This window comes from Botrytis cinerea, chromosome 7, assembly GCF_000143535.2.
Source record: "Botrytis cinerea B05.10 chromosome 7, complete sequence".
Lineage (NCBI taxonomy): Eukaryota > Fungi > Ascomycota > Leotiomycetes > Helotiales > Sclerotiniaceae > Botrytis > Botrytis cinerea.
Genome location: NC_037316.1, coordinates 1,437,023 through 1,457,315, shown reverse-complemented (window position 1 = coordinate 1,457,315; position 20,293 = coordinate 1,437,023). Strand labels below are relative to the sequence as shown.

General features: G+C 42.7%; 6 protein-coding genes across 6 annotated transcripts; 3 read left to right on the top strand and 3 right to left on the bottom strand.

Moving 5' to 3' along the window:
* The first annotated feature begins 865 nt into the window (after positions 1-865).
* On the top strand, positions 866-3,120 carry BCIN_07g04030 (hypothetical protein). The gene is made up of 2 exons (XM_001546966.2): positions 866-2,126; positions 2,180-3,120. The coding sequence occupies exons 1-2, from the start codon at positions 2,050-2,052 to the stop codon at positions 2,856-2,858; spliced, it is 756 nt and encodes a 251-aa protein (XP_001547016.1). The 5' UTR covers positions 866-2,049; the 3' UTR covers positions 2,859-3,120.
* A 440-nt stretch (positions 3,121-3,560) lies between these two features.
* BCIN_07g04020 (hypothetical protein) lies at positions 3,561-5,569 on the bottom strand. The gene is made up of 4 exons (XM_024694038.1): positions 5,284-5,569; positions 5,110-5,146; positions 4,600-5,035; positions 3,561-4,550 (listed from the first exon to the last, which is right to left on the bottom strand). Exons 1-4 carry the CDS (start codon positions 5,461-5,463, stop codon positions 4,097-4,099), a joined length of 1,107 nt encoding a protein of 368 aa, XP_024549827.1. The 5' UTR covers positions 5,464-5,569; the 3' UTR covers positions 3,561-4,096.
* Positions 5,570-9,777: 4,208 nt separating this feature from the next.
* On the top strand, positions 9,778-10,190 carry BCIN_07g04010 (hypothetical protein). Its single transcript, XM_024694037.1, has 2 exons — positions 9,778-9,871; positions 9,919-10,190. The coding sequence occupies exons 1-2, from the start codon at positions 9,862-9,864 to the stop codon at positions 10,068-10,070; spliced, it is 162 nt and encodes a 53-aa protein (XP_024549826.1). The 5' UTR covers positions 9,778-9,861; the 3' UTR covers positions 10,071-10,190.
* A 793-nt stretch (positions 10,191-10,983) lies between these two features.
* BCIN_07g04000 (hypothetical protein) lies at positions 10,984-14,323 on the bottom strand. Its single transcript, XM_024694036.1, has 7 exons — positions 13,980-14,323; positions 13,895-13,927; positions 12,832-13,768; positions 12,692-12,783; positions 12,393-12,638; positions 11,965-12,325; positions 10,984-11,894 (listed from the first exon to the last, which is right to left on the bottom strand). The coding sequence occupies exons 1-7, from the start codon at positions 14,116-14,118 to the stop codon at positions 11,162-11,164; spliced, it is 2,541 nt and encodes an 846-aa protein (XP_024549825.1). The 5' UTR covers positions 14,119-14,323; the 3' UTR covers positions 10,984-11,161.
* A 648-nt stretch (positions 14,324-14,971) lies between these two features.
* On the top strand, positions 14,972-16,881 carry Bcyih1. The gene has a single exon (XM_001546956.2). It carries the CDS (start codon positions 15,123-15,125, stop codon positions 15,987-15,989), a length of 867 nt encoding a protein of 288 aa, XP_001547006.1. The 5' UTR covers positions 14,972-15,122; the 3' UTR covers positions 15,990-16,881.
* A 67-nt stretch (positions 16,882-16,948) lies between these two features.
* Positions 16,949-19,539, bottom strand: BCIN_07g03980 (hypothetical protein). The gene is made up of 2 exons (XM_024694035.1): positions 19,158-19,539; positions 16,949-18,783 (listed from the first exon to the last, which is right to left on the bottom strand). The coding sequence occupies exon 2, from the start codon at positions 18,629-18,631 to the stop codon at positions 17,393-17,395; it is 1,239 nt and encodes a 412-aa protein (XP_024549824.1). The 5' UTR covers positions 18,632-18,783; positions 19,158-19,539; the 3' UTR covers positions 16,949-17,392.
* Positions 19,540-20,293: the final 754 nt, after the last annotated feature.

Here is a 20,293-nt window from a genome sequence, read left to right as displayed (position 1 = left end):
CAAAAAACATACAACAGCAGGGATTCGCTGGTGGTCACCCACCCAACTACTAATCTGCCGATCTGAGGCTTGTGTATGGCAGAGCGGACGGGATGCCCAATTCTCCTCAGTCTATGGTCGTATGTGACGGACAAGATTAAATACAACAATATATACCTCGTCAAACACTACAGCATTGCTGTGTAACTTCACCAACTCAAATTGAATACATCAAATAAGAGACGCAAAAGCTTCAGCAGTCTCTTGAGAGACTTCCTGATACTTTAATTATAGGTAAATTGAAAGGTTGGAAGATATGATAAGTGAATGCTGTGAACCAGGATGCGGTTGTTCCACATAGTAAAAAGAAGAGGAAAGATTGTGCATATGGATAATGGAAGATTGAATATCACGTGATAATTATGGATCTCAGATTGGGTAGCTTTATGATCTATTTGATAAAGAAAGCGCCTAATAAGCTTCTGCAATCGATTAAGTAGTTTGAAACTTGTAATCATCTTACTGAACGATGATGATGATTTTGATCACTTTCATGACCATCACGTGTACGACACAACGTTCTACTTCGGCTGTTTGGAGCAGAAAAAACATGCTGAGTGCTTGACCACTTCTTAATGCTTTCAACTTGGCTATTTTAATCAACTTTAGCATTGAGTATATATTTGAACAAGACTCGATATATCTAAAAGTTTATAATTGATCTCATACTCTCAAAATTATTTGATTCATTTGTGGTTGATTTATGATTCAATTGATTGAAAGATATCAGTGATTATTTGAAAGGTCGGAACCGGCCTCTTTTTTCTCCGAATGTCTCGGAAGGCGTACAAGCACGGGCCAATTATTGTTTTATCAACAAGCTTCAGGAATTGACATTGTCATCGTTAACTTGGCAAGCCGGCGTCGTCTTGTCTTTTACTTAGCCACCACGTATTCCATTTGACCCAAATTTGCAATCATAGCCAGAGAAAAACTCCCGGTGACGCGTGCAGACGTTCAAATGGATAATATACGTGTCGCTGAAACGCAAACCCCGCTATGAGGCCCAAAACGAGAGCGAATGGCGGTTGCAGGTGAATCCCCGCATAGGGCTAAACTCGAGAACTACTGTCGGACGGCGCCTGCCAAGAGAATTAGATTTTGATATTTATTGACGAGCAAGGAGATCTCATGGCAGCCATAGGACGGCATGATAAACGATTGTGGGAGCAGTCGTTGACGAAGGAAAATGTTTCTTCCTACAAAACATGACCATGGTATGTCTCCTACGATAAGAGCTGACATTTGCTACAATCATACTATCCAGCGTACCAATTTTATTTCGGTCTCAGAAATCGTAATATTCGGTTGTTTCGTGCCAGAACACAGCCCGCGATTAGGATCTCGGGAAATTAGATTATTTCGTCGATGCTGACATGGGCTCTCCTCATCTTGCATCCTTACGACAATTTTACTCTTACATAATTGGCTGATCGCATCAAACAACTCAAAACGATCTCTCTTGGTGCTACTCCTTTGCATGCACGTGCCGGAAATAGCATCTTGAGGCCCTTGATCTGATGTAACATTCGAAGGCAGTCTCCCATCAAGTAATGGGCTTGAGTGCACTTTTAATAAAATTTGACAGGGACGAAGCCGTTTCTAGCACTTTTTGCAAACATGATGTGGTATCCATACTCTTATCCTACGTACTGCAGGAATATTTCATTTTCCTTGTTGTTGGAGGTGGCATTCCTGCCCCAAGGCCGAGCATTCCAGTTATCAGCAGCGCCGTATGAACGGTTTCGAGTATTATACTTAAGCAGCCACCAGCAGCTTTACCTGCCTGCGTCTGGATCTTCTTAAAACAGTACTCGGATCTTTTCCACAACTTCTGCATTCACCTTTGTCACTCATTTTTGTCACTCCTTTTCAGATCTGTTCTCAGCCATATTTTTTTCTGTTAGATTTATTTAAAAAGTCACTCCTTTACCTTATACTCCACTTCTTCCAAGTCGCACGTCGCAAGTTAAGATTCACATATCAGCAAATTTCAGTAAATATACCACAATGTTGTTTTCTGCCTCCAGTATCATTGCGGGGATGAGCTTGCTCTCCCTGGCACTAGCCGCCCCCGCAGTTCCAGGGTTAGTACCACTTTTACCCCCGCAATAGTGATATTTCTAACATCACCATCTAGTGAGGTTACTCTTGAGAAGCGAGGGTTCTCTTGTGCCAGTCCTGTCACCGGTCTCACCGCCGCAGATTGCAAGCATATGTCGGCCATCGGGATGGCCGGCATGGGAACAAACGCGAAGGCTGCCAACGGTGCAGTCTGGATTGGAACTCAGGGACCCAACAAATTTGTTTTCAAAAACAGTGCATCCGCACCCGTCACTGTAATCATCTGGACCCAAGCTGCTGGGGATTATCAAAGCTCCTTTATGAACGCCCGAAAGCCTCAAGTCTCCTATTCAATTGGCGCTGGTCAATCCGTTACAATCTCCATGGCAAATGGAGTATCCGGTGGATGGGCTGGTCTTTATAATCAAAAGACCACTCTAAGTCAGTATGGCCAAGTGTTTAATACTTGGGGAGAATTCACAACCGGCGCCTATGCTACAGTAGACGTCTCTCGTGAAGTCAACATGGGTGGAAACGCCATGACCATCCAAGTCGGCAGTTGCACCTCCAGTATGTCCAAGTGTGTCTTTACTTGCAAGAGCGGGAACACGTGCGGAGAGGCAGGTACTTATTCGTTAATCAACTGTGCTGCTGGAAGCCAGACTGGTGCTACGTATGGTCTTGCTGCCGGTCAACCATCAGGTGGTTGTCAAGGGTTCAACAATGGTGGAAAGGTGTCTGTTACTTTCTCCTAGTGTATTATATTTTTCTGTGGGGTGGTGTCTTGTCTGGTATTTACAAGCTGGATTACTCATGATTGAATGTGGAGGTCCTTTTCGTGTATTGTCATTTTGGAGTTGAAGACTTGAAGTTTATATTTAACATTTGAGAGTCTTCTGGGAGTCATTGGATATGAATGTACCTGTGACTGCATTCCAGGCAAATCCTTTATCTTTTTTATAAATAAAAAAAGGTAAAATCACTCACACCATCTCTCTGTTAATTTGATTTGAAGCAAAGTTATTTTGAGAATTGATACTAATTGTATTATTTCTGCTTCCTTGTATCATACATATCTCTTGTACAAACCCACCAAATACAATGATATCGCCGAACACATAAACTTTTAAGATTTATCCATTAAACTCGCCTCCATCCTGATTCTTCCGACTTCCCGAATAGTAATACATGACCAAATATTCACCCTCATCAGAGGGCATATCGTTTTGGTACGGCACCTGCTAAAATCAATAGATCCCACAAAAGAATATGTTCCTTCAATTCCGTATCGGGAATATTCCCATCGTTCAGAATCCCCCCACCCCCCCATCATTTCACCGAGCCTCTGTAAAATAGCATCCGTCATGCTCTTTAGCCCGGTAATCATAGTAAAATCACTAATTGTAATTTATACTCCCAGTGACGGGTTCCAGCTTTGGCTATGAAAGTCCAGGAGTTGAATCGATCGTGGATGATTTCATCGTTTCGTCGTCCCAATCGAATTCCATTCCTACAACCATATTTATTCCTTCGTTCTTCGTCTTTATGCTCGTGCAGAATCCTGTTGTCAACGAGAACGAGACACCTGGCAGCAAGACCAGACCAGACGCTGCCTTCAGTGAGGAGAACAGCGTAGCGGGGTAAACCGGCACGGAGCATGGCGATTGGGGTGGTGAAGTAGACGTAGAGAGTTTTGGGGTGATTGGAAAAATGCTAGAGGACAAATGTATAGGCCGTGGCGTTGGTGGTGATCTGTTTGATAGGTGAGGTTTTATTGGCCCATGTCCGAACCTATTGCATTGTTTTGGGATCAACACCTTTAGAAGGCAGCCCTCTTGTGTCAATGACACGCGCAGGTATTGTAGGTTCAAAAGTGACATTCCATTCGCAGTATTCCCAAGCTTTCAGAAGCATGCCTTATATCCATATTGACGTCATCAATGGCAACAATAAAGACTTCTTGTGTTTTCTTGCAGAGTAGAGCAGTGAAATGCTATACACTCTCATCTGCTTTCACATACTCTTCCCTGACCATATATTCTTGCTTGACCACAATTCTATCTCCAGATTCCTGTTGTTCGAGTCCGTTGACATCTCTCAACTCCAGGGCATTTTCACTTCCTACATCACTGTGATCCTTCTTCGATAATCTTATTTGACTGTCGATTTGAATTTCGCTGTATGTTGCTATACGTGGCCAGTCTCCATTTTCACGACCGCTTGTAATAGTTTTGGATGGGCATAAATTGATAGAGAATACTGAGCACCAGGACGCGGGGAGGATAGCAAGCAAAACAACACGAGTGGTAGGAAGGCAGGCGCACACGATTCCAATCGCGGGCTCAATGACGGACCAAATGTTGCCAATCGTATAATCCCAAGTTGCGTCCGAAGAATCAATAAAACAAATCGCAAAAATCAGACGCATTAAGGCAGCTGCTATCTCACTATCTTATATCAGTTCAACGGTCGTTAATTATTGAAGAGAGTACTTACAAAAGCCCCAGCATGAATATCAACATGATTGCCATCTTTTGGCCAATAGGTAATTGCAGCTTCCAGATTTTTGGCAAAGGCAGTATGCAAATTGACATATCTGTCAAGATATTCACAATCGCGTACCCAATTGTAAGTTTCTCAAAGTTGAAGCATTTCCCGTCATACGTCCAAAACGCACTGATCGGTGAACAATTAAATATAACCATAAACAACATTATAGTGACCCAAACTGATATCACGATTATATGTGCGTACACAATATGAATGAATCGCTCGCTAACGAAAATGCGCTTGTAGAGGAAGAGGATGGAAAGTTTTATAGTGGCGGGCGCGAGAACATAAAATATTTGCATAACATATATAAGTTTGAATATTTGTTGTACTTTGTCCTCCGCCACTACTTCAATATGACGACCTACGCCATATTTGACAGCTTGTGCCAGATATAAGTTAGCATCTTGTTTTACGATTTTTTGACTTTGCCAAATCGTTGAGAGACCAACTTACAGAAAATACTGATGACGTATAGTCCCGTTACCCAAATCTAATAGCAGAAATCAGAGCTTGGTTCTCAATTTTTCCATCTTCTTTTGAGAGAGTTGCTGGAGAATTTTTGACTCGATCAATTGCACGAGTAGAGACTTGATATTGAAAAGGGGCGCTTTGTGGGAAACAACGTACAAGAGCTAACGCAATCAAATAATCGTCTACTCCCCACGATATATTCTTCAACTTTCTAGCCACAAATCTCAAAAGTACATTGATAGCCGCAAGTCCGAAAAATATACTGTTCGAAATAACAAGCCGAGAAGACCTGTTCTCTGCTAAGTAAGCCGGCGAGAGATTCGTCGAATTTGACATAATGTTCTGCACTTTGACAAAGACTCTACTACCAGCAGTAGCGGTATACAATGAAGTGGATCAGAGGCAAAATATACATGTGGAGAGTCTCAAGAGAATTCTATCCTAAGTATACTTATAGGGAAGATTTACAGAACGGCGGGCATGGAGTAAATATACAAGAGTACCGGCTGTGCTCCGGCTAGCACAATAAACGGGAGAGAATTCAATAAACCGGGACAACATATATAAGGGTGACAGCTTGATTAGACTTTCATGACGATACTTTGGCTGGATCACGACAAGCATTCATGTCTCTTGTCTTCAACTTATTACAACACTGCAACAACTTTGACTGCACGGACAAAAACTTTACAGAACCCTTGAAACATCCTACACCGATTTTTTATCTGAAAATTTTTGTGTTTCTCCCAAAAGTTATGCCAGAACACTTCATTGGGTCATCCATCATCACCTTATTATTACAGCTTCATCATTTCTCATCACTCGCATGAATTTCCTGAGTATTATCCTAAAAATTAGAAAGTAAATCGTTCTTAGAATTGACCTCCCGTTCCGAGCTTCCGCTTTGATAATTTATCCTGGCCGGATGTGGATTTCCACTTGCCGCAACCCAGGTATTGGGTCGCCGCCGATCCACCCACATCTTCAGGGTCCATTTTTGGGGCCTCGTCACTGTGTGAACAACTCTATTCTATTGCGGAAGGACGTGCGCTAGGAGGCTGTGCCTGGAGCGACTGTCAATACCTATATCTTAGTACGGAGTCAGATGCTTGTTTTACTCGTTTGAATATTTGCGAAATACCCCTCGAGCAAAGACAGAAGCAATGAATGCTTCCCTCAAAACTAATATTCTAACGTTGACATGAAAGCCACATTAGGAAGAATACAAGAATCATGGAGTAATCCCGGGCCTGAGTTGGGAGTAGGATCAGGCAGGAACACACTACTTGCAATGATTGCATGCGGATAGTATGTGGTTACGAGCCACTAGGGAACGTCTCGGCTTTCGGTTACTGCCTTGAACTTTGTGCCCCATGTTCATGTTGCATGCTTAACTTCGGGATTAATAATCACTGAGGGGGAAAATCAGACCCTCAAATTCGCTGAAGATTCTAGGTCTACGATCCCGGTACTACACAAACTTTACTCATTTAACTTTTTCTGTCGAATATCATGCCTTGATATTTGCTTTCATCCCGCTTCTAGATAAATTGATCAAAGGTCTAGAATTGTATATGTAGGGAGGCATACATGAGGGGACATCAAAGGCTTGAATTTTGAAGTTAAAAATAAATTTCGAATCATGCGCAGAATTATGAGCCGTATGCTTAAAGCATCTGCAAATGCATTCCTACACAGACAGTAGGCAATGACGACAATACACTCATTAGTGTAAAGCGTTTACCATCACTCCCCAGAGAATATAGCTTTGACTTGCCCATTGGAACAAACCATAGATCTCAGATTAGAGTTTCAAAGTGGCATCAAGAGCTTCAGCAAGCATTTCAAAGTGACAGGATATAGCAAGCGAGGCCCAGAAGCGTCTAGATGCTAAAATTGCCTCAATTCAGCCCGCCATTTTCGAGATTACCGAAGAATTACTTCTTCGAGTAATTAGCTTCCTAGTAAGTAATTGAGCTCAGGAGATATTACGATCCTTGAAATATCAATCGAGATACTAGTGGCTTCTCTTGCTATTGGAAAGTTCGGTTCTTTGACTGTCACAAAAGCGTTTCTTCGACGTGCTGCGACTGCTCAGAAATTGGATCGTGCTACTTTATACATGTTTTGGAATTTATGATTATAAGTATTGAGACAAGTATACTATTTTTTAGGTGAATTGTGTCTATGAACTTCTCCTTGGGCGACCAGTCGCACGAGCAAAAGAACTAGATGAGCACTTTGCAAAGAATGGTCTTCCAATAAGTGTGAAGGAACATAATGGTATGGAAGACTTGGATGATACTTGTGGACTGGTTGGTTGAGTAGGCCGCAAGAATCATGATGATGTGAACCTCTTCAAGATTCTTTTGGCTGCTGGCGCAGCACTACATGTGAGAGCTAATGAGCCGCAAGGTTTGGTAGTTTAACAGTGGTGAGTTTTCAAGATATCATAAGTTTTCATCTTCTTCAATCTCGTATACCAATGACAGAAGTTTCTTTCAGGATGATGCTAGAAACTGTCGATAATATAGTTGGTGCAACTACCAATGCCTACAATACATCACTGATACCCAGGCGGGTCACCGGATGGTAAATCTGCCTTCCAAGCTTTTGACGGGAGTTTGCTTTGAATTAGATCGGACATTTGTATACTTCCAAATGCCTTACCTAATTATTTAGAGTTTTTTTAACCATTAGTAGGTGGCAGTATCAGATCTCCTGCAGCTCAAGGTGGACTTTGTGGTTTATGTCTATCTTAGTATAAAATTTGATACTATTACCATTTTATTGGTTCCTTAAGTTGATTGCTCGAAGGGATCGATCTTTTTATGAAGCAACTCATTCGAAATTTTGAGTAGTTGATTTCAGTTTGTATCAAAAGCTATGGGTAATTGAACAAATGTTAATAGATAGATTTACTATTGAAGTTATATAGAATGGTGGTATTTTGAATGAAGTGGTTGAGGAATTAAAAAAGGTTGTTGTAATTGAAATTATTGAATATAAATCCTATCAGTATTATAATTGTAAAAAGATTCTGGTAAGCTTGAATCCCCAATTACAATTCTTGTGATAGGTTTTGTTAGTCATTTCAAAGGCTGTTCTCTAATTAATGCGATGTTATATTTAGATGGTATTTTATGTTTGTGATAACTAATGGAAAGTTCTTTACAGATATGTTGGCTCTTTTTAGGAAGCCCAGTCTTTTTCTGACTAATCACATTTTGAAAGACTTCCCAGTAATTCAGAGCTTGACTAGCCAAGAAGCTTGGGAGGTAAGGCTACTAATTTATTCCCTTGATGCACAATAAAATTTCTGAACCTCGTCGCATATGCATGTCCTTCGGATCTACCTATGGCGAACAGACTGCGAACCAAGATTCAAAACGGCTATCGCCCGATGCCAATACCCAATTGCAACGGTAGGTAAACAAGGGCAAGAAATCTCCATTGGGCGTCTTGCGTACTGCCTGAACAACTGCTTCCTATGACTTGAAGAAATTTTGCAGCAGCCGGCAAATATGAAATTGGTTTCATTTTCCTTCAAAGTTGGGAAACTAGGGATGCTTTCCTGATAGCATGCGATACGAGTTTCTTACCGCGAAAGTTATTGAAATTTGAGAATTTTCAGATTCGAGACAGCTAGTTTGAGTCAAACGAAATGGGAATGGCATGATTGCAATCAAATGAAATCTAGTATGGTATGTAGTGAAAGGATTCGCGCGGAATTTTTTCTTGTGTAATAGAATAAGCCATGTTCTTTAATGGACTCTGGGCGCGGCGTGAACAGGGGATATTCTGCACAGATTCATGCCATGTCCACTTTTGCGAACGCGTATCGCACTTCTGGCTTCGCAGATAAGTGCCGCGATTCCTCATTCTTCTAATGTTACATTGCATTCTAACTTTTAAACTCTGTTTTCTCCGCATTTGTTTGATATCTTCCTTCGCGGTCGAGAAGACGTGAAAATGGCAGATATGGTTTCTGTTGGACATAATGTTAATGCTGTTCATGACATTCCTGTTTCTGAAACTGTACATATGATTGATCTTGATGGAACACTTCTCATAAAACATGCTTAGGGTTCTGCTAAAGAAGTCATATTGGTTCCCCCGCCGTCGAGTCATCCTGACGATCCGCTGAATTGGTCTCCCAAGCATAAAGCTTTACCTACGCTCTGTGTCTGTTTATGAGTTGTGCTATGATCTGTCTTGGGCTTTACTGATGAGTGAGTAAAGATATGTCTTAGCTGTCGGATTCCCGTGTTCGGCTATCTATTCAATACCAGTCCCCATTTTGATGGACACAGGCCTTACTTTGGATACACTTAATACTGCAACTGGATGTATTTTTTTGTTTTTTGGTTGGGGTTGCGCATTCTAGCAACCAATCGCACTACAATATGCCAAACTTCCTGTTTATTTATTTTCATTGCTAATTAAGAAATCTGGATGGCGCAAGCATTTACTTTACTAGTTACACCTCAAAGCTACTCTCGGTGTCACCATGTAGCTTCCATATACCAAATTCAACGGAGACTGGATTGTCCAAAAGATTCTCTAACGATTTCTCGACGCTCCGATTAAATCACTATGCGAAGTTTCTATTTCTGACATTCGTTTCACACATGATGGAGGAACATTTTTGATTTTATACGGCCTTACCTTAGCCGGTAGTAACTACATGGCTCCAGTATTTGCCGGTTTCGTTGCTGGTGGTCAAAATTGGGAATGGGTCATGGTGAGACTTATTTTCTTAGCACATGAACACAAACTAACTTCTAAAAGTACTAGTCTGCAATTTTCTGTGGTTTCGTCTTCACAATCCTCTTCTTCTTTTTGAAAGAAACAAACTATGGCCGACCAGCTACGAGTCTCAATGCTGTTCTAGATGGCGAGACAGACATCACTTCCGCGATTCCTCGTACAGGACCAATTAATGAGAAAGCCAAGAGGGGATTGGCGCATTGATCGAAATACAGAGCGAAAAACTTTGTGAGATTGAAGAGATAGTGAGGCAGGAACGAAATAAAAAAAACTTGTAGATGATTGGTAAGTCAAAGTGTATGTATTAAAGGTTATTTTCTGCTTTGCTATATGTTAAAAAGTAAACATATACTATTGAGTCCATATCCATGGCCTCATAATACGGAATACCTTGACATATTTTGGTGAGATGCCTTTATTTGTTGCATGTATGAGAACTCGATGTACTCAGAGGTTTCAGGTTACCCTTTGTTGCACATCTGCTCTGAAGAATTCGTTCCTGAAGGATACCTCTGGAAAATATCACCGAAATCTTAGATTTGAAAATTGAAACACTCAAGGATTGAAGTGCCTTTTGTTGCACATCTGAAAATCTGAACACCAATTTTCTTCAGTATTTCAGTTCATTCAGACTTCTGAAAGACCTGTTGCATCTTTTGTTGCATATCTAAAAGTCTGAAATCTTCAACCTTTTCTTTCAGGCATATCGAAGACGTTTGTTGCGTATCTATTCTGAAGGAATACTGCTCTGAAGGCCTTGTATGAGAACTATCTCTGGTAATGATTCTTTGAGTGCGCTTTTGTTGCATATCTAAGAATCTGAATTCTTCAGCTTTTTTCTTCAGCTATATGGAAGACTTCTTGTCGCGTATTAGCTCTGGAAAAACAATCTCTAAAGGCTCTTTTCTGAAAATGGTCTCTGGAAATTGTTACTGAATCAATCTCAGGTCTGAACATGATTCTTTTCTGAAAATCGAATTGCTTCAGCTTTTCCTTTCAGACTTTTGAAAGGCGTTTTGTTGTATGTCTAAATCGGTACTATCGATTCACATATCTCAGAGTTTAAGCCTCGTAATGTGATACATCTGGCCCCTCATAAGTCAATTTATCTTGGAAACAAACAGAATGATAGCATGAGAAGAGCTCTCTCTTGTATTTTAGTAATACATTCATAGAAGTAAAGTTTTTGCTTGTCCACAAACATACCAACATCCGATATTTCACTCCAATTCATTTGCTCATGCAAAAAAATACATTCATAACCCTAACCTGCCACCTCTGCCCAATAACTATCTCGAGTATTAGCTCCCAGCTCATTCCTACTAGCCGGCACAACCCTCTTGTCAAATAGTACCGCCCTCCCAGCCAATCCGGTGATCGGCTGTCCACTCGCCGTGTTATTTCCTGTCCCATTGAAGCCCACATACTCACCTAGACTCGGCGGTAAATCACTAACTTGTGTTCCCCAACTACTTTCGCTGCTTCCCAATACCAAAACCAACTCCTTTCCTTCTGTAAAGAAACTATGATCGATCCAATTCTTTGTATAGGGTTTCCCATTCAATGTTGCGGATTGGACGTATATATTTTTATACGAGGGGTCAAAATTGATGTTTCTGATGGTTGCGGTTTTGTTCGTAAGAGGGGAGGTGATCGAAGCAGATTCGAAGTATGGAGGTATAATAAGATAGACGTCCTGACCTGGATTGGGAAAGAGCCCCATCATGCTGAAAGCCACGAAGGAGCCCATGGCACCAGAGTCGTCGTTACCCGGCAATCCGTCGTTTGTGGGGGCAAAGAAAGATGGAATGTAGAAATGGGAGCGGCGAGCTGAAAGTGCCGGACGGCCGGCGTAATGGTATTGGTAGACGGTGAGGAATGCGGGCTCGTTACCGATGTAGGTTATATTATTATCATGGAGGTAGTCTAGACGTTTCACAAATGCTGCGGGCCCCCCAAAGGTGGTAATGAGACTTGCTTGGTCGTGGGGTACAAAACTGAGAATCCAAGTTAGTTTTTGGATGCTTCGAATTTGGTAAGAGATTGAAAGTAAGCAACAATACATACAATGAATATTCCCAAATACTACTTTCAAAAGTTTCGGCACCCGAATTTTGCAATGAGCAAACGCTATTAGGATTGTAATCTATGTTGCTGCACTTTAAAGGGTCTTGCAGGCCCCATGTTTGATTGAGATACTTTGGTTGGAAAAATCCTTTGAAGCCTGTATCAGTACCATTCGTGAGGTATGATGGTTGTGCACCGTTGTATAGATTCTGCCAATTTTTGCTGCGTTCGAGATACTTTTGGACATCTGATTCGCGGCCTCCTAGCCCAGAGCCTATGCTTGCAATAACGAAGTCATTGTAGCTATATTCGAGCGTCCTGGAGACACTTCGTGTCATGGTACCGAAGCCTTTATAGTCAACTACATATAAATTAGTTGGAGATCCTTGAGAGAAAGACTGTTGAGGTTCTGTAAACCCGGGACATACAATCTTGAACAGGTATGTATCCAAGGGCTTTCCATGAATCTAGACCGCCACGTCCCTCACTTGACCAATCGTAAGGTTCAACTTCCGCATCCTTAACGACAGCTTCGTAGCCAAGATCCCAGTCTATGCCTTCGGTAATGCCCTTAATATAAACATCTGCGAGAATATTGTCTGCGTTTGAACCGCCTTGCGTAAATCCTTTACAAAGACTCATACGGCAATCAGGAAGCCATCCTTCGTGAACATCTGAGATTAATGTTAGTGAATCACGTTTTACATAAAGGTTAGAGGACACTAACATGTATCGATGAGCGAACGAACCATTCTAGCCACAGTAGAAGGATCCAACACTGTCAAAAATGGTGTCTGAGAACGGAACAAATCCCAAATGCTAAATCACAGTGAGCAATATTTTCAAAAGCTGGTATTCAAAACCTACCAGTAGAAGGAGTCAAAGTAAGGTTCATCACTCTGCCACAACGGATTTTCACCAGTATAGTCTTGAGGATTGACCATAGTCCTATAAATTCCACTGTAAAAGTTTTTCAGAATCGAGGAGTCGATTCCTTTCGTAGAAACTTTAATAGGCGAGATCTTGTTGCGCCAGGTAGTCTCTGCGGCACTCTGTACAGCAGCAAAGTCGAAATCTGGAATTTCCGCTTCAGCATTTGCACATGCTTGATCACTGCTAATATAGCTGACACCAACACGTGCTAGTATACCCTCTCCAGGTGACTGGAAACGAACAAATGCCCCTCCCGGAAGGGGATAACCGTTAATTGAACGAGAGATTTTGAGATCCTTGACATCAGCACTGGCACGACTGTTGACAAAAATACCATTATCTCGAATTGAAGCACCTGAAAAATCTGCACAAAAGTATAGAACGTAGTTTCCACTACCAAAACTCGGCAAGAACTTGCCATTTCCGGTCATTCTTCCAGTAGTAGTATCAACAGAGACGCTGGCGTTGTCTTGACGAGAGTCAGATAAATCCGTCAAATCCATCAATATTAATGGGCTGGAAGCATTTCCATCTGAAGTGGCTGGAAATTTGAATCTGAACAATGATGTATGTTGTGTCGTCGTCATATCCACAGCAACGCCACTGGATAATGTAAGACCGAAATATCCTGGAGATGCCTTGACCGAATCTGCAACGAAAGGGGTAGCTCTTGATTTTTTAGGATAGGTACATCCATCCACAGCATCTCCCTTGCATCCTGCATAAGGAAACAATGCAAAATTCCCCAAGGATGGAGAACCTCCGGTTCCAGAATCATGCATACTGGAAAATCCAGTGATATTACTACCATCAGTAGTGAAGCCGCCCTGGTTGCTACCAGAATTCGTATCTGCTACGGCCTTCGCCATTCCTATAGAGCCGTTAACACAAAATTGAGCTATACATTGAGGCCATGGTAATTTATCCGATCGATATTCCCATCACCATTCTAATAAGAGGTTGGTAGACTCCACGGCCAGTCTCATTAGTTACTCACCAAAGGGAACTGTTGCACCAGGGAACACATTTCCTTCAAGATGTTGTCAGCGGGAATGAGAGAGGATGGCATTCAAGGATCGAACCTCCATTACTACTTCCGATCAATTGATCAACATAATCGAGTACATCATACGTCGTTGAATTAGTGGTGCCATTCTGACCCGCGACCAGACAAAAAATCGTAGAGAACACGGCCAAGTACGGGCCGTTGAAGAAGGCCATGCCGGGCAGTATATAGAAGCAAGTAACCCAGAAACTGTTCCAGTGAAGAAATCGAATAAACAAAACCCAGACTATATATGATCTACTCGACCATCTTATAGTGCACTCAGGAGCAGGGGTACAGAATCAATACTGCACGTGCAGTTGTTCTTTCCCATAAAGATCGCATATCAATTCCCATTAAGGAAGCTCATAAACCCTAATCATACGTTGCAGGAGCTTTTCTGGTTGACAGTGAGTTGCAATAACTGCGCGAATGGAAATGCAATACATGCTTTAATTTAGCTGATAGAAATAGTGTATGTGACATGCAGGGGAATCCGGATTGTGCGGTTACAGTGCCAGGCGCAACAGCGAATGAAATGCATCATTCAATATATCTTCGACACGAAAAATCGTCCCCGCGCTCCCCTGCAGGTCCCCCGCAATCATCTACCGGGGATTTTGCATTGTTATTCTTGATAAGAACCAACACTGATAGATTAGACCTTGTGGTTGAAGTAGATCTCTTGTCCATCTGATAGAGGTTCTTCGATGTTTGTCTCTATTTTCCAACTTGTCTCTGAGACCTTTTCAAGGATACATGCCGATCATACTAGCCACATCGAACAACGACTGGCTCAAGAACTAAAAACTCATTTCCTGTGTGTAGAAATTATGCAGCTTTTTTGTTTGCTCGCATCTCATGATTCCATCAAAATCGTTGTTGTATAATGTTGTACTGCAGCAGTTCATGTGCGCTGCTGCTGTGATCAAAATCCACGTTCTGCATTTACTCAGCCATGCATTATCGTTCTTCTCCAGTTGTAGAACTGACAAAGGGTTGAATGTTGTGTCCAGAACTATGGAAGATGATGCAGGTGGAAAGAAAGCAGGATGAAGCGGATGTTGAGAGCTGGATGGGAAGCATTTATCCTGGTGGTTAGATATCGGTAGAACATCGGTTAAATATCCGCTCATCGAAGTCGAGCCCTCAATACCAGTCTCAGCACCCAACACTCACAATGAGCGAAGACCTGCTGAACGAGATTGAAGCCATAAACTCCATCTACGACTCCTCGACTCTTACCTCCGCGCACGAAACTCCAGATGAGATTTACGTTCTCGCTCTCCCAAATCAAGCCACCTCACTCCGAATACAATTCCCAGCAGCATACCCAGATGTCCCGCCTATAATATTGGGAGCGCAGAGCTCTGGAGAGAATGCGAGGAAGGGCGATGCGGGTAAGCTGGCAGATTTTGTGAGGGACATTGTGGGGAGGACTTGGAAGGTTGGAGAGGTTTGTCTATTTGATGTTATTGAAGAAGTCGAAGAAAGATTTGGCGCTGGGGATGAGGAGGGCGATGGAGGAGATGACGAAGGAGATGAGTTTGCAGATGATGAGGAAGGTACAGTCGTTGAACGTAGACGAGATCCTTCGAGTGGAGATATAAATATAGATATCGAACCTCCCAACTGGACCCTTTCTTCAGTAACCACCGAACTGAAATCCACTTTCATCGCACGCTGTATTTCCGTTTCTTCTCCTACGCTTGCAGCTCAATACATACAACATCTCCTTGCTTCGGATAAAAAGGTGCGTTCTGCAACCCACAACATCACTGCATGGCGTATCAAAACACCGGAAGGTATAACCTACCAAGATTGCGACGACGATGGAGAATCTGCGGCAGGCGGAAGAGTTCTGCACTTAATGCAGCTGATGGATCTATGGAATGTAATGGTGGTTGTTACAAGGTGGTATGGAGGACAGAAGTTAGGAGCTAGAAGGTTTGCGGTCATCAATGCAGTGGCAAGGGATGCTTTTGTGAGGGGTGGATTTGTGGTTGAGAAGGGTGATGGAAAGGAGGGGAAGAAGGGGAAAAAGTGATAAGGGATGAGGTTAGGCTTGAGAGAGGTATGGTATACTACAGGTTCGGTTTCGGACATGTATATGCATTTGCTATATGTGCCGATACACATCGCGTTGAATTTTCTACGAGCTTCATCCCCCTAAGTCTACAATACATCCTCCAAACTTACACTCAAATTACTACCAAGTAAAAAGGCCAAAACAGCCAGAAAATGTGAGGCTCCGGGCTCCCAGATAACGAAAGTTTTTGTTCATATATTTCTCTCCTAACCTAGTAAAGTATCCACTCATCCAAACCTTCAACTGTCGCCCGTACATCCATTCTATAGAGGACATTTGACTACTAATGTCTTCGCAGAAGCTATGGAAAGATTAAGAGTGAGAGAACATTTAAACACATATGGATGATCAAATTTTAAATGTTTTGAATTTGGAAAGAAGTGTGTCTGGTTGGACACGTTTGACCAACTAGACACTTTTCCGGGTCATAGCTATACCTATCAATACAAGTACGTTTGTGTGTGCCGTACGATTTACCTACTGGTCGTTTGAGTGGGATTATCAAAGGGGACGGCCGGTTGTGAAAAGGTGAATCATAGGAAGATGCAATAAGCATTGCCGTGTGGATTGATCAATCTTCTCGTTCTGAGAATTGGAAAGAGTCTCACGCCTAGATCGTTGAGGATATGAGGATATGAGGATATGTCGTTTGAACATCAATCAAGGTTTGCAATTGGTATAGCTTGAAACCTGAAGGCACAGTCAGATTCTGCAAATGTATTCTGATAACGGTAGTAGGACGAAGTAGAAAGCTTCTTGGTTTAATTTCATTACTGGTTATGATTATGATATGTGGTAGGATTATCATCAGATCACTTACTCGTTGGCTGAATTTGATCCATATTCATCATATTCGCATTCATATTCACAGTCGTGTTTACAACTACCTTCACAATCATAGCGAACTCAAATTGATTTGTTTTTAACATAAATTCATTGCAGTGAATAAAATCTCTATCTATGCATACCTTACCATCCTGCCTGTCTCATTTGCACACCTGGTGATAACCCCTGCCCTCCATCCATCCATGCACCGATCCAGTTCTCCAGTCATAAGTCATCATCACAAGAGCCTTCAAAGACAACGAACGTGTAGTATCACAAGAAAATAGAAGGAAAGAAAAGTGGTAGAATAATATGTACAAGTTGTAAAAGTGTCCAACTCACCCTGTAAGTAAACAGGATGGGAAATGCAACGCGCGCTGTGCTGTGTGTGTAAATGCATCATGCCATACTCGGAGAAACCTCATATGTCCCGATCGAATCCTCGATTCAAGAACGTCCTGCGAGCTCAAATCGCCCGGTACCGTCATCTCACCAACCAGGATCCGAGAGTGAATTAAGAAAGTCAGCAAGCTGATCTAATTAAACATCTCAGCGCCCAATCCCCGTCGAGCAACATGGCGCATCAAGCCCATTCCGTTTCTCTTGGCAATGACCATGTTCATCGTTTGGCCACTCGTGCAGGTGGTTCCGGAAGCCATCTGCATGACGACGCTCCAGGTGCCACTACCACATTGTTGATAAGAGGTTCCAGAAATGCAGTTAAACATTCCTTCGCTTGTACAGGCACCGGTGAGGGCTCCCGAAGATGAGGTTGATGATGAGCCGGTGCCAGCTGGTGCCACGGCGGAGGTAACAGAAGTTGGGGTTGTTGGGACACTGACGGCAGTAGTGGCGACGGTGGGGACAGCTCCTGCTGCTGAAGTTGCTGCCAAGGTCGCGGCGGAAGTAGCGGCGCCAGTACCAGTAGCAATCGAGACAAAAACACCTCCTGGGAGCGAAGTTGCGGTCGATGCGGGAGCTGTACCGTATGGAGCTGCAGCACTAGTGGCTCCACTTCCAGTTCCAGTTCCAGTAGGCTTTACAGTAGCGGCGCCACCGGCGGCAGTAGCGCAAGAACCAGTTGGTCCAGCAGTAGCAGTTGTGGAACCCTCATCATAATCAACAGAATCACCTGGGTTTGGGAAAACTAAATCCGTAGAGTCCTTTGTCGAACAACCGCCATTGTCAATGTTGGCAGTGAACATGTCTGGGAGAGCATTGAAAGCAGCTTGGTCGCGTGCGATGAGGTCGCTGCGCTTGCTGGAGCCGCCGGTGAGTGTCACGGGTGCACAGTTCATGTACATTTCACGGTTTCCGACCTTGTTGAACCAAGTCCAGGCGAGGGTTGCTTTGCCTGTTGGAAGAGTTGTGGGGATAGTGAAATTGTATGTGTCTGGATCGATGGCATTGGCGTTGTCTCCGTTGTTTCCGGCAACGTTTTTCATGGGGCAACCGCCGATGATGGAGTGAATGACTTTGAATGTGCTTGAGGCAGTGGGATTTTCATCATAGGTGATAGATACTTGGCAAGATCCTCCTCCGTGGACGGCACTACCCTTGAATGCGAGATCATAAGATCCACCGAGATCCATGGTGTTTTGAGTGGTGACTTCGTAGACTCCAGTTCTTTGCTTGCATGGGAAGTCGGATCCGTCCAAGGCCAAAGGAGAGCTGTTGAGAGAGTCGACTCCATATGGAATTGGGCTGGTCATGATCATGTGAGCATTGCTGACAGTTGCGAGAGCAAACGCTACGATGGATGCTTTGGAAAACATATTGAATGAGTGGTTGAAGATTTTAATCGTGCCTGACGGAAAAATCTTGGTAGTTTGTTGTTGTATAGATTTCCTCTATTTGTGTGGTTGAAAGATCGTTGTGAAAGTCGAAAGATGGTGTTGTACTTGTAGAGAATGGATGTGGTTATAATCTGGAATGAGGAAAAAAGATCGAGGTCAGTCGGAATGCCAAGTTTATATTATTCGAGGAGGCTGACTGTTCTCGAAATGTACAATAGGAAATGGAATCACATTAATGATTAAACAATTCTTTATTGTTATGAAGCGAAGGAAGAGTACTCCAGGAGATTATTCAGATTATTCAGATTATTCACTCTCTCAAATGACACTTCAATGGAGAATAATAATCAAGAATGGTGCGTAACCGAATCCCTATTGTCTCATCCGACGACGACGAAACAAAAGACTGATAAATAAAGTCACAATTGACTTTCCGAAATCACAAGAGGATTCCACAATGAGATGATTTAAATAAAGAAAAGATTCAAGCTTTTTTTCCACGTACCTTCAAAAAGATTGTTGTTTCAAGGTCAAAGAATTCGATATTCTTCTTAATGTGTCGATAAAGGAATGGAATTCGTTCTTTCGCTGAAAGTGTCTCAAGGAATGTAGTGGTATTGAAATTTTTCTCTTGTCACAGACAATTGAGAAATAGAAATACTCGAAAAGATGGAAGACGAATGTTACAAACAAAAGGTCAATAACCTTTGAAGGAAGAAGCAAGTGCTCGAAGGAGAGATGGAAATGAGAGAAGGATGCCGAGATGATTCAAGGTGGGACGGGCCTGTCCATCTTATATCCCTCAGTCTGAGGGTCGATCAAGATATCTCCAAAAGGGACATGGGTGAAAAGAACCTCTTCGACCAGAAACTGCAGCAAGGAAGGTCGGAAAGCCATGGCTTGATTGGTCATGGTTGCCCGCATATCTTCTGTCTCTACCTGGTCGACAAACGTCCCATCCGGGAAGTTCAAGGGTCTCGAGGATCTAAAGTCCACTACATTTAGATGACCCATTCTCGCAAGGCTAGGGAAAAGGATAGACATAATACATAGCCAGTTGAAGTGGCTATGTGATTGAAGAAGAAATACATCTGAAGCATTGGTACCCCTCCGTACATTTTAGGATGAATGTGGATGATTTTGAATCAGTATAGATGGGATGTGGTTTGTGTGGTTAGCACAGACGTTGAATGATTGAGAATCTGCAGGGGAAAATTGCATTTGATAGGCTCTTGTACCTTGCTTCGGTTAATGGCGAAACCTCATGCTGTGCATGCTGTGCCACTGAAAGGGCAAATCTCTGGGTTTATTGGCCCCTGGGTAATATCCACAGTTCTCAAGGAGCAGAGAAAATGCATGGAAGAGTCAGGTTTATCGGTATTATTCGAATTTGTACGGAGATCAGGAGGAGGAGGACACCAATCAATATTTTGAATCATGGACTGGCAATGGATGATTCTGTTTTTCTTGCATTCTATCGCGTTGAACCTATGGATTGCACACCATCCGTTGGGCTTGAGAGAGCGTTTCGTTTGGAATTGGAACCAACAAACCGATCTGGATTGTAATGCGTTGCCGTTGCGCGTATGCAAGAAGCCTGCATGGCTATAGGTAGCCAGCAGTCCATAAACCCATTACGTG